Source organism: Heptranchias perlo, chromosome 23 (assembly GCF_035084215.1).
Source record: "Heptranchias perlo isolate sHepPer1 chromosome 23, sHepPer1.hap1, whole genome shotgun sequence".
Lineage (NCBI taxonomy): Eukaryota > Metazoa > Chordata > Chondrichthyes > Hexanchiformes > Hexanchidae > Heptranchias > Heptranchias perlo.
The window spans coordinates 27,286,447-27,304,237 of NC_090347.1; the positions used below are offsets into that span (position 1 = coordinate 27,286,447).

The 17,791-nt window shown below is 38.0% G+C and overlaps 1 protein-coding gene across 4 annotated transcripts in view; it reads left to right on the forward strand.

Moving 5' to 3' along the window:
• Positions 1–5,674: 5,674 nt before the first annotated feature.
• The window catches only part of LOC137341207 (myosin-10), a 133,416-nt gene continuing 121,299 nt past the window's right edge, over positions 5,675–17,791 (forward strand). For all 4 annotated transcript variants that reach the window (XM_068004249.1, XM_068004250.1, XM_068004251.1 and 1 more), the window contains exons 1-2: positions 5,675–5,816; positions 16,512–16,886. In XM_068004249.1, the coding sequence (XP_067860350.1) occupies positions 16,542–16,886 (345 nt within the window). In that variant the 5' untranslated portion in view covers positions 5,675–5,816; positions 16,512–16,541. The remainder of the gene's footprint in view (positions 5,817–16,511; positions 16,887–17,791) is intronic.

Here is a 17,791-nt window from a genome sequence, read left to right on the forward strand (position 1 = left end):
CGTAACACAGGATTCTGTGCTCTACGGGCTGTTCCCGTGGACACACACTGAGACGGACATCAACTGTGGCTGGAAGACCATCAACTCGGTGAAAGACACCATTTGGTCTGCCCGAAACTTGCTGGTCTTCCAGTACAAGGAGCCGATCTCGACCGAGTGTTGCAGACTGGCACATTCCAAGGTACAGTACTACGTGCTCAGGGACGCACTGAAGATGGGTGTGGCCGCCGCAAAGGCTCTGTGGGGAAAGGCAACCGTTTAGAGCCTTCCCGCCACTGTATACCGAGGGGCTGAAATAAGGGAAAAACCCCCTCGGGCAGAATGTAAAATTCAAATTGATGTCATGAAATGTAATGTACCTGTAATGAATCACCTGTATTGATTGTGATGCAATGAGGCACTCTAGAGTGTCATGAACTGTAATTATGTCCAATGTGTTCATTGAACTGTACTTGATGTAACCTGAAAATTGTATAATCTGTATTGTGTACATTTGGAATGAGATATGACAACTGTATTGTATGTATTGTTGCAAATTTTATGAATAAAGTATATTTTTTGAAAAAAAATAAGAGATGAATTTAGAGCCTTCCCGCCATTGTATACCGAAGGGCTGCAATCAGCGAAAAAAACCCTCGGGCAGAATGTCAAATACAAATTTATGTAATGAAATGTAATGTACCTGTAATGAATCTGTAATCAACAAGCTGTATTGATTGTATTGCAATGACGCATCCTAGAGTGTCATGAACAATAATTATGCACGATGTGTAATTGTATTGTTGGAATCATATTTGAATTATACTTTATGTATCTTGCAAATTGTATAATCTGTATTGTGTATGTTTGAAATGTGATATGACAACTGTATTGTATGTATTGCAAATTTTATGAATAAATTATATTTTTTGAAAAAAAATAAGAGATGAATTTCTGTGTAACTTGGATTGTAAACATGGCAAAATATGCAATATGAACAAAATGTATTGAATTATTCAAATTATCGAGTTAAAATGAATGACTACAATATGTATAAATTGAAGTGATTTTATATTTTTAGTTTCGGTTCACTTGGAAATGTGGCAAAATCACATATTCCATGAAATGAAATTGAGTTGAAGAGACTTTTCTCCTGCCAGCAAAATCCCTAAAGTATTTTGTGGTCAGTTCAGTTCAGAAATTATAAAGTGCAGTAGCAATTTTAATCACAGAAAATCAGCAGTACAAATAGGAAACAAAAAGCTTACTGCTCCTGTGAAACCTGCTAACAATTGAGGGGAATTATCGTTGGTTTGTGCAAATGAATCCAACATTTGAAGTCAATGTGAAAAAGCACTGGGGCTGGAATGGGAACATCCATGTTACTGCACTAAATCCTTCTCTCTTTTGTTTTTTTAATGACATTTTATTAATTTCAAATCGTAAAAATAAGTGACCAGCACAACAAAACACAGAAATGCATCTACATTTGATCAAGTAGAATACAAGAGAGACAAAAAAAAGATTTCTGGTTTACAGTGCATTTATACATTTATACCCTAAATAGGGTCTCAGTGAATGGAAGTGTTTACCCCCAGTAGTACGCGATAGCTGTCACCAGATATCTGAAGTCTAAAGTTGGCATCTCCTTTCATTTCTCCTTAAGCCTTGAGAATTTTCTGTTTGCCAAAGTTTAGTACAACACTGTCATTAATCTTCATGTTCATAGAAAATGACATACCTTAAAACAAAATTTCAGATAAATCAGCAGCAACTCTTAGAGTTATTCAGAGCATTTAGCCAAGCAGCAGAAGAAAAATAAATAAATCAAGGACCTCTGTGACATTTTAATGTAGAGTGCCATTGCTCAGTTCATAAAACATGGGGTATGAAAAATTAAAGGGTGTTACATAAACATTGTGTGTATTTGTAAGAGAAGTGCAATATACAGAGGAAATCTGATGGATGAGAGAGGTGAACTTACTTATATAGTGATTACTGACTCATCCCAGGTTTATAACCATACCATCACTGAGGATGATTTGCAGAACAGCTGGGCTCAGGAACTCCTTCAAGCCTTCCCAATTACTGTACATATAAAGTAAATTAATAGAAAATCAATATAACAAGCCAAAGATAATCATTTTTAAAAATATAATGATTTGGTTTTTGAACAGGGTCCTGATAAGATTGCATTTTTAAGGTGAGAAAGGTTGTTTGAAGAACAGAACTAAGTATTGTCGCCGCTTCAGAGACAAGATGCCAAGTACTCAGCAAAAAAGAAAATTGCTTGAAGCATTAATGTCTGAACTATTTAGCACGAAGACTAAAGCAAACAGTAAGACTTCCTATGTGGATCATGCAGTGACTGTGGGCACCCCTTTGCTAAGCAGAAATGTTCCACTGGAGAAAAGGCTTGACAACCGTGCAAGATTAGAATCTGCAGTTGAACTCTCTTGATGGATTGGTGGATAAATGCACTGTATGGTCTGGGTCTGTGCCTTAGAAGGTTTCAGGTTTAGTCACTAGTCTGTGCTAAGGTAACTGATCTGTTAAGTTGATGGTAAGGGTACTACTGTTTTCTTTTGCACTCCCAGGCTAAGGAGAGAAAAATTCAACCATAGTTCCTACTCCTGATCGCTATTTAGTGACGCAAATGGAAAATTTATGTATATGTGTGAGATGATGTTGAGTGAGGACAGGACAGGGTGAAGCTATGATGCCCTCGTGTTGAACAGCATGCTGATTATTGTGTGTGTATGTATGTGAAAGAGGGCAGGACTGGGTTTAGTTGTGATACCATCATATTGAATAGCCTGCTGATAAATACTGTCTAGGCTCACATGAGAATGGTCACTTGCTAGAGGAGGGCTGTCAGTTCTCTGCATGAATCAGTTTTGAGAGAATGAGGGAAAAAAGGGAGAAAACTGTAATTTGCAATATTTTTAAAATCATAAATGATAATATCTCTAAAATATAATATTTTTAGTGGTACAGTTTTTACCCTAATAAATGCCTATTTCTAAATGTCAAAAATACTTAGTTAAAGCAGGTATTGAAATACATGCAGCAATTCAAATACCTGATTTAACTGAATATTTTTAACAAGCAGAAACAGGAAAATATATGGGGACAAACTGTGCCAATAAAAATATTACATTCTGAAAGTGAAGACTAAACAATTCACAAAGGCAAATGATTTTTATTTCCTCCCTTTAACAAACTGACACATCCTCTTTGATTAGTTTCTTATCCACATCTATGAATATTGTATTTTCTAATAAAGCTGCTGCATGGCAAATCTTGAAAGATAGATAGATAAATAGATAGTATTTATATTGCACCTTTCATGACCTTAGAATGCCCCAGTGTTCACAGTTAATTAAATACATTTGAAGTGTACTCATTGTTGTAATGTAGGAAGCTTGCGTGCTCATGCACACACTCTCCACCTTCTCGTCTGTTTTCACTTCGACATTGGCAGTGACCTACATTATGAATTAACAACAACTTGCATTTATATAGCACCTTTAATGTAGTAAAACATCCCAAATTGCTTCATAGCATCGTTATCAAACAAGATTTGACACAGAGCCACACAAGGAGATAAATTTAGACTACTTCACTTGATGGACTAGATTTTCCACCTATCAATGTGTGAAAAGTCTAGCCCTTTCTCATAAATAATTCTGTCCTCTGCATAATTATGTTTATGGGGCAAACCATTATTCAGAGTTGATTTTTCTCTTTCAATACAGTAGAAAGATTCTATGCCAGCTTTTTTATATAAGGCTAGTATGAGTGGCTTACAAAACTCTCTCTAAAATGTTATCACTTGAGAATTATATGGTTGGTCACAACATTGAAATATAAAATATTATTGAACAGCAAGCTCATGTGTGCATCCTATTAAATGTGTTGTGTTCTGACGATTCAGCAGCACTTAGGGAGTTAGGCAAAAATGACTGCTCTTATCCACATTGTAAGAGGTATTCCATATCTGCTTTGTTACGGCTCCAATAGCATAATTGGTGAGATATTTGATATAAAGTATACTAGTTAGGGAGTAGTATTTATTCAAACCGCTATCATTTCCATTAGCTCGGGCATTTTGTCTCACGTTTAAAAATACAATACATTATAAAGCATGGTGAATTTTGAGAATTATGCTGTCAATATTGTTACTTTCGGTGCTAAACTCCTTCTTGCTTAACTGACAGGTTTGTCGGGATAATAAATGGATGATCTTGAATTGTTGCAAAAGTTGCTGATTAAAATTTGCCAAACAAGTGAAGGCTTTTGGGTTCAGTCTTATTTTACACCAATCTTAGATTTAGCAATCTAACGCAATATTTCGTCTGCTGGCCCTAAGTCGCATGCGGCTGTGAAACTCGATTGCTGATCCCACCAGAGGGTGATGTAATAGCGTGCGTGTGATTTAGAAAAAGTCTCCACACACCTCATTTTGCCTTATATGGCCAATGAATAGCCTCTCGGCAGTCTCACCGTCCAAGTCAATGAAACCAGATGTTGGATGTTAGTGATAAGGGGGAGGAGAGCCAATTAAAATACAGGAAAATTACCCGACGAAGGAGTGCAAAGTTTTATTTTTGATTAAAAACAAATTTAAGAATAGCACACCACAAAAGCAATTTTCACCCTTTTCTTATTAAAAGACCAACTAAGACAGCCAGCTTTCAGTTCTTCAGAAGTTCTCCTGGGTCATATTACACGTGCACAGAATTATTCAGGTTGATTTATTTATTTTAAGACGGAAATTCACAAGACGTTGGAAGACTTAGTACCAACGTAGCAAAGACTCTAATTTTCGGAATATAAACTAACATCAATTCAATCGTACCTTGTTGGCCATTAAAAAAAAATTGTTGGTATTTATAATTATTTTCGCTTGTTGTGAATTCCTGAAGTGCAACTATAATAGTAAGCGCTGTATTAACGCACATCAAAAGTTTTACGATATGAGCTCGTTTCTCCGACTGGTATTTTGCACGCTCTATGTTGTGGAATAAATTGTCTGAAGGACATAATAGCAAGACGGGGGTTGTTTTGTCTGCTCCATTTGTCACTGGACGGCGCTGCAAACCCAGCGCTATTTCTAGCATCTCCCGCATACAAATGATGTCATCTCTTTCGCAGGATACGGTTCACCAAGTCACTTCTCCCCATAGCAGAGACAGACTTCAGCAACTGGCTCTCGCTTGTTGGATTTTTTTTTAAAAAGGAATATAGATTTCCAAAACGATTCATTTTCATTATAAATTAATGCAACTGTTTCAGAAGAAAGTGGTGTTGGGGGGGAGAGGAGTCATAAATTATTCAAATAACCTGCTCACGTGCACTCCCACTATTCTCAATCAACCCCCCTCAGTGGCGGAAGTGTCCGGGAAAACGCTGCGGTTAATAAGGGAAAGAACCAATCTGAATTTCTACAGCGTTTTAAATCTCCCTGGAGATTAGATGATTAACAGGTCGAAGGGCCAATTGGAATTTGTGGCTAACTTTCAACGGATGCTCCCAGTATTCCCGTATGATTGACAAATAAATGTTACCAATTGGAGATTGGGAAAATAGCAGCGCTGATGAATGAGGCGCCAATCAGTGATGTGAAGGGTGGGCGCCACACTATCTGAATAGGTTGAGGTGGAGTTGTCGTTCCTTCCTTTCATAAGTGAGTTTGTGCGTTAAAAGTAAGGGGAAAATCTTGCTTTGGAGGGGGGAAAAGTGCATTGTTTTGACCCTATCGAAGATAAAATTGTTCTGGAGAGATCTCAAGAAACCTTCTGCTGGTTGCAAAGACACTTTATTTTAAGCAGAAGGTAAGGTATTTGAGCGGTGGTTATATTTCCACGACTGTCCCGTTGGGATGGTCCCTCCAACTGAGACGTGTAACATTGTTACCGTTATCTGAGAAATTTTGTCTCGGTTCAATCCGCTTGGGTGAAGTCATTGAATTACTTACTGTACCGAACTAACGGAGTTTTTAACAGTTTAGGTACAACTGAATGTGTTTATTTGGAAAGTATCTTGGGCTATTTTGTCACAATTATATTATTTTCAAGATTCATCTGGTATGCTGATTTTTTTAAATCTATGTATATATGTATTTTTTTCTGGATTTTTAAACTCGTTCATTCGGATTTACATTTTACGTGCTGTATGTAATTTTTAAACTAGAAACTTGCAGAGATTAAGATATTCTGGGGAAAATGCGTCTGCTTATGGGCAGAGTATATGTAGTGACTATAGCAAGTCATAAGTAAGCCACGTTTTTGGGGTGGGGTAGGAGCTGGTCAGTACTCATGGAATACTCGTGCATGCGTCGAGTTATTCACAGTGACAGCATTAACTTTTTTTAAAATATTGAACCGTGCGTTTTGAAATTCAAGGACGTCAGCTGTGAAGGTATGTTATATGATAGTCATTCTTCCCAGTTTAAACTCTACCAAACTGTGATTGAATGCAACTGCGGGGCTACATTTGACACAAGTCTGGGAATAGTGCTTCACAAGTCATTGTCCAAATATATCTATCTGTCTATCTTGTTGGTTCTTCTGCCCTCCCGCCATATATCACCAGATAAGGCTACCTGTGACTTTGCATGTTTGAGCTCTGAGCATTTTGTACTTTTAAACAGTGCAGCATCTTGCTGGACGCGGCTTATTTATAGTGATTACGAAGTATAAGCCTGACAAATGAATCAGTATTAGCCTGAATGACGAGACTATCTAGCTTTTTAAAGCTCACTCACAGTTGTTGAGTGGGGCTCGTTCCATCAAATGTATTGAATCCTAATTCCTTTTTGACTTTAGGTAGCTGTATAACTAATCTCTCCCACAGACAATGAGACAAATGGTTCAAAGTAACTAATCAATTGTTTGTTTGTGCTTTAAAAAGGAGGAATTTTATTGCTCCCAGCAGAGTTTTGGATATTTGATGTATGTCTGCAGTGTTGTCTCTGTGATAGATGGCATCCTTCTGTTTTATAAAAGGCTATGTTCAAATGTTTGATTGCAATTTTAAATATTATAAGTGTACATGAGCTATTTCTGTAAGTGTTTAATGGATGCGTTTGCTTGCTGTCTGGGTCACGTACTCTGAAGGTCTGGGGCAGTGGAGGATAAAAATGCACGTATGATTTCAGTTGCCAGGAAATTGTGAAGTGTAATAGAGTTTTCCTTGCATATTTAACCAAGTATTTACACCTTCCATTCTGTTCTCCAAATTATTCTTAATGATCCAATTAAACTAAATGACATGTCATTATAAAGTTGGAAATAAGTTGATGGTATTTTTGTGTTCAAAAATCTATTTAAAGTTATAGCTTGCCTCTTTGTAGAGGTGTAGACAGATTTTTGAATACTGAACTTCTCTTCCCTCCCTCTACACCCAAGACAACTACTTTTCTGTGTGACACCAGAATTAGGTGCATTCACACGTAGGAGATATCTCTTTTTTTCCATGCTTTCCATTGTTTTCCCATGTTGACCCTCTGATATGTCTAGCCTTGTGGCCCAAATAGGAATTTACAAAACCATGACTTGATTGATTTCCACTGGTCTTTGGATTCAGTGGGGTTTAACTTTATGGCCTTTTCTGTGAAATGAATATCTTGCGTCCTATGACGCTAACTTCAGTGTCCATCGTTTTTAGAATTTGTATTAAGCTCCCAGTGCATAGAAAAGACCTCTTAAGAGTTGACTTTGCAAACAGAGAAAAACAATTTCCAGGATGTCTTTGTTTTAAAGTGTTACTGTAGATGGACAGCACAAAAGTTTGATAGCTGAAGGCTCTAGATACTTGAACTGACTTTTTTTGTCTTTATACTTTTCAACCTGACTTGGAAAATGATGCAGCTGCCTAATCAAACTCCAGCATTGGAGTCGAGCTCTAACATCATCTGGACTGCATTAATGGACATCCTTCAAAAACATATGGGGTATGCAGATAGTACATGCCTAAATGCAACAGAGACAAAGAAAATAAAATGCTTTGAAATGACAGAAGTTGAAAAGGAATTTGAAGGGATAGCATAACCATTGGACCAAGTACAAAGTTATACAGAAGTGGGTCAATAAAGAGACTAGAGATGTGAAGGGAACTGGAAGGAAACAAAACAGCAGATATGAGATAGGGTGGGAGGAGGCGGCGGCGTGTGTGGAGCATAAACACTGGCATAGACTAGTTGGGCTGAATGGCTTGTTTCTAAGCTGTTAATTCTATGTATGTAATGAAACATAATGCCTAAAAATTCTTCCAATACTATAACAGTAACTAGATAGAATGGAAGGTAAAATCCTACTTTAAGTTCTTTTTTCATATCCGGGAGGACGCTAACAATTGTCCGCAAATGTTTTTGTTTGCGTACTTTGAGACGTTGACAGTGAAACAAAGGTTCTAGATAGTTCTTAAGTGAGATGAGGGGGGAGACTTGTGAAGCACTGATTTGTCATTGAAGATTAGGGAAGTTCTGATTGGAAGCATGCAAATTTTGTTCCAATATTCAAGAATGGTGATGCAACTGTACTTGACTACTACAGAACCATTAAACTGACCAAAATGGTTGGAACTCTAATGGAATCAATAGCAAAATAGAAGTGTACCTGTATGAAAATAGCCTCACAAATGAAAGTTAACATGGCTACACTTGGGCCCTCAACTTCACTGTTCGAAAGAGACATCCCAGATTAATGAGTGGCAGCTATACAAAGTGCTGTACCAAGACATCATTAGATGAAGTATTTAATGAGTCACTCCTTTACTATGATCAGTGGGCATTATAGATAAGGTGGATTAGTAGCTAGCTAAAGGGAAGGAAGTAGAGTGTAGTCATTGAGTTAGACTGGAGCATGGGATTGAGTGAAGTGCCCCAGTGGTTTCTGCTAGTGCCCTTCCTATTCTGCTGTTGAACTTGCAACTTCACAAAAGGTGAGAGTAGATGTCCTTGACATCAAAGCATTTACTTGAGTAAGGCACCAAGAAGCCCTAGCAAAACTAAAGTCAAAGGGAAAATCATCCAGTCACTGGAGTCATGTGTGACACAAAGGAAGATGGCTGTGGTTGTCAGAGGCCAATCATTGCAGCTCCAGCAGTTCCAAGGAAGTGTCCTTGGCCCAACCAACTTAAACTGCTTCATCGATGACCTACCCTCCATCATAAGGTCAGGAGTGTGGCTCTTCATTCACAATTATTCTGATAAGCATCCTATGAAGCTTGCAGTAAGACCTGGATAACATCTAGACTTTGGCTGATAGTGGCAGGTATCATTCATGCCAGGTAATGACCATCTCAAACAAGAGAAAGCTCAGCTATTTCCCCTAACCTTAAATGCACCAGCAAAACTGAGTCCTTGACCATAAACATCTTGGAGGTCACCATTGACCCAAAACTTTACTGAATTAGCCAGAGCAACAATGTGGCAACAAGAGTAGGGCAGAAGCTGGGTGTTCTGCAATGAGTTGCTTATATCCTCACTCCTCAAAACCTCTTCACCATTTACAGGATTGAAATCAGAAGTATAATGAAATATTCTTACTCACTGGCTAGATACTCATTAAGCTGAACACCATCTGGGTCAGAGCAGTACAATTGATTGGCACCCTGACTCAATATCCACTCCCCCCTCCCCCTCATCATTGGTGCACAGTGGCTACAATACATACAGTCCATGAGATGCACTGCAAGTAACTCACCAAGGTTACTTAAACAGCACCTCCCTCCCCTGTAACCTCTACCACCAAGAAGCACAAGCAGCAATTTTCTGGGAACAGCATTGCCTTCATGTTTTCCACCAAGTCGCACACTATCCTGGCTTAGATGTATATTGCTGTTCCTTAATCTTTGGGTTGTTACCCTGGAATTTCCTACCTAATGCCATCATGGGAGCAAAATCAGCACAAGGACTGCAACAGTTCAGAGATGGTCCACAATCTTGGGGAAAATAGGGTTGGGCAATAAATGCAACATCAACCACATCCTGAGAAATAAGAAGTTAAATTTGCAGATGAGACCAACCTGGGAAGAATTGTGGACTCGAAAGATGAGTCTTTGCAAAGAGCTTCTGGGGAATACATAAAAGATGAAAAATCAGGCAGGTATTGTTCATGCCACATGCCAGGTAATCATGTCAAACAAGGGAAATGGCTGAGCTTTCTCTCCTGACCTTAAATGCACCAGCATCACTGACTCCTTGACCATAAACATCTTGGAGGTCACCATTGACTAATGCAGGGTTAAAAATAAGAGATTTATCTCGTGTCAGATGGAACTGGCTGAGCTGGACTTTGAAAGAGACTTGGGTGGTGTTGAATAACTCATTGCTCACCATGTCCCAATGTTTTTTTATAGTTCATTCATAGGATGTGTGTGGTATTGGCAAGGCTAGCATTTATTGCCCGTCCCTAATTGCCTTTGAGAAGGTGGTGGTGAGCCACCTTAAACCGCTGCAGTCCTTTTGAAGGTTCTTCCAGAGTGCTGTTAATTAGGGAGATTTGACCCAGTGACTATGAAGGAATGACAATCTATTTCCAAGTCAGGATAGTGTGTGATTTGGAGGGGAACGTGCAGGTGGTGGTGTGAGGTGATATTGAGCAAAACCAGCAGGATACTGGGTTGTATTACCAAAACATTTGAATTTAAATTTCTGGAAGTTAGGCTGAAACTCCAATCAGGCTGTACCTTGAGTACTGTATACAGTTCAGGACACTGATGTAAAGAGGTAATTCAGGTTCTAGAGGCAAAGCAAAGTCAGTGATCTTTGAGAGGGATGAACTTTTCTTTGTCTAACTAGCTGTAATCTCAAAGTGCAGATAATTGATTTGTACCACCAATTTCTTCTAAACATGAGCATGATTTTATCTGCTAAACACTTGTTCATAATCAAAATGGTCTTAGATTTACTTCAGTAGTAAATTGTACTAGATCCCCCTCAAAGGCAGCTGCAGATGCCATACAGTAATTCTTAAAGCTCAATTCTATTTAGTCAAAACCTAATTGACTCCTAGCATAAAAGAACCTCTTAAATTAAGATGACATTGTTATTGTCTTTTATGAATAGGCTATTGGCATAATGTGACTTTTGTTAAGCTGCTAATGGTTATTAATATGTAACTAATAGTTCAGATCTACAAAGCAAACCCACATAACATTTCACCAATGGAAGAACTGGCCCTCGTTCAATAGTACAGACATGGATGTGGTAGAGAGTGCTATATGAAGATCAGGATTTGACTTTTGTAAGGTTTTCTGATACCAGACTTGGGCCAGCCTATGTTTTACTTTGTGTTTTTCATAGCTGTTTAAAACCTATAAAATATTAAAACTCTTTCTGAATGTTGCTTGCACCTTACAGAAAAGCTCGCTGTGCTCTGAAATAATTCTGTTTAAGTAGCCTGAGTGAGTGAAATACAATTGCCCTTTTACATGCTCCAGTTATCAGAATACTGACGCCAAGTGCAGTTTTGTCAACTGACATTTTCCCCTCTGGTTTCCACTGAACTTTTGCCTCCTTAAATTGATTTTTAGCTGCTTCTGAAAAGTCCAAAGTAAATATTGAAAAATTCCTTGGAGATGTTTTCAAAAAGCTAAAATATGGCATTCCCATTGTACTAATTCATTATAGTCACTTGGGAGTTGTGGATTTGCACAAGATGTGCAGAATAGTGAGTGTTGCCAAGTCTCATATGAAATGGCTCAAATAGAAGATTTTTGAACTTTGAAGGGTGATTGCCTAAGTTCCAATGCATGCAGATGTAATTTAGTCATTATTTCTGTTATAAATTCACATGTCCACATTTATAATGGAAACTGCCTATGTAAACTTGTCATTACGCCTTCGTACCAGGGATGCTGGTACAGCACCTCCCCTGAAGTAGGTGTATTTACAGCCTGACTTTTACATAAGCACTTTTCATTATAAATATGGACATGGGAATTTATAATTCAGGAAGTGTTCACAAAATAAACATTTTTTAACAAATTACCCATAACATTCCTGTCTTGGATAGCAATAAATAGCTGAGGTAGGGCCAAATGATTGGGGAGAAGCTGATACAGGATGGGGAGCTAATTGAATAATCGACATAGGATGTCTTGACAGCTGAGCTGGGGCAGTGTGGGGATGGGGTGCTCTATTGATGCTTCTAAGTTTGAAAAACTAAAGTAATGCTCCTGTCTTAAATCTCTGAAAAGAGGCTTGTAGGCAGAATTGATTACTTCACTGCCTACATGGGTGCAAGCATATTGTGGAGTGTGCACACATTTTTGAAGTGAACCTAGGAACCATTTAGGACTTGTCGGAAATGCTAAATTGAGGTGGGTGGATCATTCTGTTAATGTAGGCATTGAGTAGTACTAACCTACCCAAACGATTGAAATAGCGTAAAATGGAATTTACATTTTTTGGTGTGGGGAAAGATGATGTTTGTAGTGGCAAATTGATCATTTTTTAAAAAAAAACTGCTGTTGCCACCTTGTCACTAAACAGCATTAGCTTGGGGCAATGAGGCAAATCTAGACTGATAAATGGCCCAAGACATGTGATCAGATAGCCAGGAAGGGTTGAAATATAACATTCCAGCATTTGTTTTTTTGCTGCGATAATGACACGAAATGAATTTTGAATAACTGTTACGGACCAAGATGTCGATGAATTGAGAAGGGATGAAGATTGTCACTTAGTTTTTTCAGCTCTTTGGGAGGAGGAGGAGGAGGGAGAAAGAATATGCCACATTTCAATCTCTTTGGATGTAAATTATTGTTTACTACCTTTTTTAATCTGAGATGAGATGCTGGATTATACTTGCAATTAGCAAGATAACTAACAAGTTTGTACAGTAATACTCAAATGAAGGTATATGTTCTGTACATGCCTGCATTGATAGTTTGGACCCTTGATGATATGATCGTGAAGTAGGTCATAAAACTTGTGACTAAAAAAATTATCCTGTGATTGAATGAAATTACCTTTTTTCCTTGGTCACAATTTTTTTTCCTCAGCTAGGAATATCACAGTGAGATAGTTTTGGCTTAATTTTTTTGTGACTTTATATTACCAGTAGGTAATGAGTAGGGGGAGAAGAACAGCTTTAAAGAACAAACAGATTCATCATCCTGCTAAAAATGCAGCCTAGTTTTATAGTCTAACTTCTACTGCATTCATTGCGATACATACCAGTAGAAATAAGTGGCCATACCAAAAATGAGCAACTGAGAAGACAATTCTCAATGGAATTTGCTATTGAGAAAAGTAGTAGGTATTAAAAACAGTAAATCTAATTAAGGTAGATTATTTTAAGGTGCATTGAAGATTATTTTTAGATGTAGTAGTTGATGAAATATTGAAAGTGTTAGTGAAGGGTTGGGGTTTTCAAATAGATTGATGGAGTACAGGTCCATGGAAATTTTGCAGACATAAAATTAATAGTATGCAGTTATGATCACTCGTGCAAAGAAAACAGTGCAGAGGATTCAGACAGCAGCAACAATGATTAATCCAGCTTTCAATATTTTTCACCACAAAGAAGTAGAGAATCTATTCTCACCTGGGGAGCGAGGGAAGGAGGTTTTCAAAATAATGAGGGGAAATGTACAAAACAAGGGTAGGAGAACATGATTAGTTCAGACATCGCTATGGGTGCATTTAGACTACAACTGTAATGTCAAGTTTTAACTCCATGTTGATGCTAAACTTAGTGTGAATGCACCGTAACTTCAGTGCAAACGTGTGATTGAGCAGTATTCTGTCTTGTCAGAATATTAAATACTAGCTCCATTAAGGGATTTTAAGGAAATGGATTATTTTTGCATTATGGATTTGAGGTAGGAAAATCGGGATAAATTACTTTTCAAATCTAACCCATGAAAAATTATTTACTTTTCATCCAAGGGTATAAATAAATGTGTAGCTATTTCTAACATGGACAGCATTAAAGTACAGAAACTGCATATTTTGTATCTGGATCTCTAGTTTGGATAGAGAAAAAGCTGTATACAAAATCTTAATTTTAGATCCTTGCATATTCATCTCACTGTGCATAATTTGGGCACTGGGAAACCTCATTATTTGTTCCTAAAAATCTGTTTAATTATTGGTCTGTGTATGAGTACATACATAGGAGTGTTGGTCTGTTTAATAAACTTGTATTAGTTAATGTGCAGTATAGTTCAGGATCTTGGATGTAAAATGTACTTGTACCTAAGTGGAAAATTCACTTTGTGCCCTTAATCTGCAGCATTCCAAGTATGGAACCCTGGAAATTAGCTAAATAAATTGTAGCTAGAACTCCTTGATTACTGTGACCACGAAGGGAGTAGTTCTACATTGTTGCAATGTTTGTAGGATGTAGCACCTATTTCTTTGATGATTGATATCAATTTGTGCACTCAACACAAAAAATGGGGGTGTTTGCACACTTCACAACTAGTATTTTATTTGGCTTTATTAAAGTTTGTTTTGGAGCCACAGGACTTGCCAGACTTGGCACTGATCCAACAGTAAGAAGAGTTTGTAAATATGTATTGGAGCTTTTGGATTTACTTGTTTCGGTCCAATGCTCCATTTAATTTCGACATATCTTTTAAATTAACGAAGTAATCAAGTTATCGGTATGAAGCAGACCTGAAATCTACATGTGTATTTGAGGTTCTTGCTTCAGTCGAACCATTTCAAATGAGATTTAAAATTTATCTTGCTTTATTGTCACGTATCCAGATTAAAATTTAGAGAAAACTGTACCAGATAAGATGGAAGCAGTGTATTGGAGAAAGGAATTCTAAGGGAAAGCCATAGCAGCCTCCTCTTGAACAATCTTAAATGACATTGGCAGAATTATGGAGAATGGGTCACTTGCCTACAGGTGGTGGGTGCACAGTTTGAAGGGAATGGTGGGGGGGATACTTTATTTTGTGCAACAAAGTGGCATTTATATTTTTTGTTGAGAAAATGACTCTCAAAAATCAATACAATGCAGATGTCTCCTGCTTCTAGGGCTAGTTAGTCTGAAGTACTTACAAAGCATGCTGGAAACATCTAGTGGTCAACAAATCTTGTGAAATCGATTTGCACTCACCTAAATAGGTTTCAACAGCAGAAATGTTTAGCTTTTTGTAAGCCATGATAGCAAGATGGTTCAAAGTCTGACACCATTGATTTGAACTAACTATCCTTTATTCTCCCATTGAACTGCATCAATTTCTGTGTTGAATTAATACATGTCATCTAAATTTATGTCCATCTAGCCACTTCCCACACTGTTGCTAAATGCTGTCCCATGATGTTTGAAAAGGTATTAATCACCTGAAAATATTTGCCAGTAACTGAACTCTACTGGCTCCTCTTGTCCTGAATATGATGGCTCATGGTGGAGTAGGTTCTTGGTCAGCAGTCCTATGATTCGTTGCTCATGTAGGTGTTCGTGAGGCTGGACAGTGACATTGCCAATTGATAGGCTTTTGACTATGGGTGGGGAGGTGACTATTTTGTCTTGTCAATGCACTGTTAGTTTTGTATAAATTTTCTTGAAACAATTATAGCTACATTATTGGGAAGCGGAGGAATGCAGTCTTTGGATTTAAAAATTTGAGCCTGATATGTGACTGCTTCTCCTAGAGTAGTGATTTGTCATGGTAATACTTAAGAATTCTGCATTCTTCTAAACCTAACCTAGAAGTGCATGACTCAACCATTTGGTAATATCTGTACCAGAATTTTTGTAATACAAAGGAACTGAAATGCAGCATTTTTGCTTTGTCTACAACATTTCCTTGTCCTTGTATTGGCATTTCGTTTTTCAAAATAAGAAGTCAACGAACTTCCAAGTTACCATCTTAAAACCAAGAGTGGTTAGAATATGGAACTTGCTACCAAATGGAGTAGTTGAGGCGAATAGCATAGATGCATTTAAGGGGAAGCTAGATTTGTGTATGAGGGAGAAAGGAATAGAAGGATATGCTGATAATTTAGATGAAGTAGAGTGGGAGGAGGCGCGTGTGGAGCATAAAGATCGGCATAGACCATTTGGACCGAATGGCTTGTTTCTGTGCTGTAAATTCTAATGTAATTCAATGAGTACGTCACTCCATTGGTCCATACCAAAAGGGCTTTTAGGATTTTCCCATCTTTGATTCATGCAATCTTTACTTTCCACTTGAATTCTAATGCTAAGTATTTGTGCAGTTGCATAAATGCAATTTATAGAACAATTTATTAGCTAAACTGTCAGAATAATGTTTTCTTTGCAATATCCTTAAGCCTGGTAGTTTGGTGTACAAGGTCAAAATCTTATTTTTGTTTTCTGATCCAAAGTAGATAGTTGTATCAAAGTCTCAGACAAAATTTTTCTTACATTTTTTTTAACAAATCACACCATGAAATGAGGGCAGTTGTGGTTCTTAAACATACCCTTTTTTGTTTTTCAAACAACCCTCCAGGCTTTAGGACTATAAGAAACCAATATTACTGTAGAATTTGTGGCTGTTAACTGTATACGTTAATGTGTTCCTTCTAATTATTGCAGGTAAAGTTTGGCCACCTTTTTTGAATCCCGATGGCGCAGCGGAGTGTCCAAGAAGATCCGGAGAGGTATCTTTTTGTGGACAGGGCTCTGGTTTACAACCCTGCTACTCAGGCTGACTGGACAGCAAAGAAACTGGTATGGGTGCCATCAGAACGCCATGGCTTTGAGGCTGCTAGCGTCCGAGAGGAGCGAGGTGATGAGGTTGTTGTAGAGCTGATGGAGAATGGCAAGAAGGCTCTAGTCAACAAGGATGACATTCAGAAGATGAACCCACCCAAGTTCTCGAAGGAGGAAGACATGGCTGAGTTAACCTGCTTGAATGAGGCTTCAGTCTTGCATAATTTGAAGGATAGATACTACTCTGGTTTGATTTATGTAAGTTTCAAATACTTAATGTAGGGTGAAAAGTTTTTTTTTGTAGAAAGTGACTTGGGCTCCATTGACTGTTACCTTTTTTTAAGCTGGAAGGGGCTGAATGGGGATTAGTCTTCCTCCTATTCTCTTCCTGAGGGAGATGGTGGTGAACAGAGACTATGTTCCAATTGTGAAGGGAGAAACCTTTCTTGCTGCTTTTTCTCAAAGTCCAATAGTCATTGCTTGGAATATTGCCATCTCCTCTGAGCAGAAATGTATATACAATGCATCAGGCCTGTGTGGTTGGTGGTAATTCATTACGTAAGAACAAAAGAAATAGGAGTAGGCCATATGGCCCCTTGAGCCTGCTGTGCCATTCAGTAAGATCATGGCTGATCTTTGGCCTCAAGTCCATTTTCCTGCCTGATCCACATACCCCTTGATTTCCTAGAGTCCAAAAATCTATCTATCTCAGTCTTGAATATACTCAATGACTCAGCATCCACAGCCCTCTGGAGTAGAGAATGTCAAAGATCCACAACCCTCAGTGAAGAAATTCCTCCTCATCTCAGTCAAAAATGGCCGACCCCTTATCCTGAGACAATGCCCCCTAGTTCTAGACTCACCAGCCAGGGGAAACAACCTCTGTCGACCCTGTCAAGCCCCCATATGTATTGGTTGTGTTTGTATTCATTAAAATTTCCTGATTTATCAAAATACATGAGTAACCCTAAAAAAAAAGCTTTGATGTACCATTTTGGGTTGCATGCATACTATTAACTTTCTATTGCATTGACTTGGTAGATGAGCTGAGTGGCCATTTTTATCTGTTTTTCTTTCCTTTTTAATATTGCTGTAACTCTTTGAGGTGCCTTCACTAATTTAACAGGAATAATTGACTGTTTTCATCAGATTGGGAAGACTTT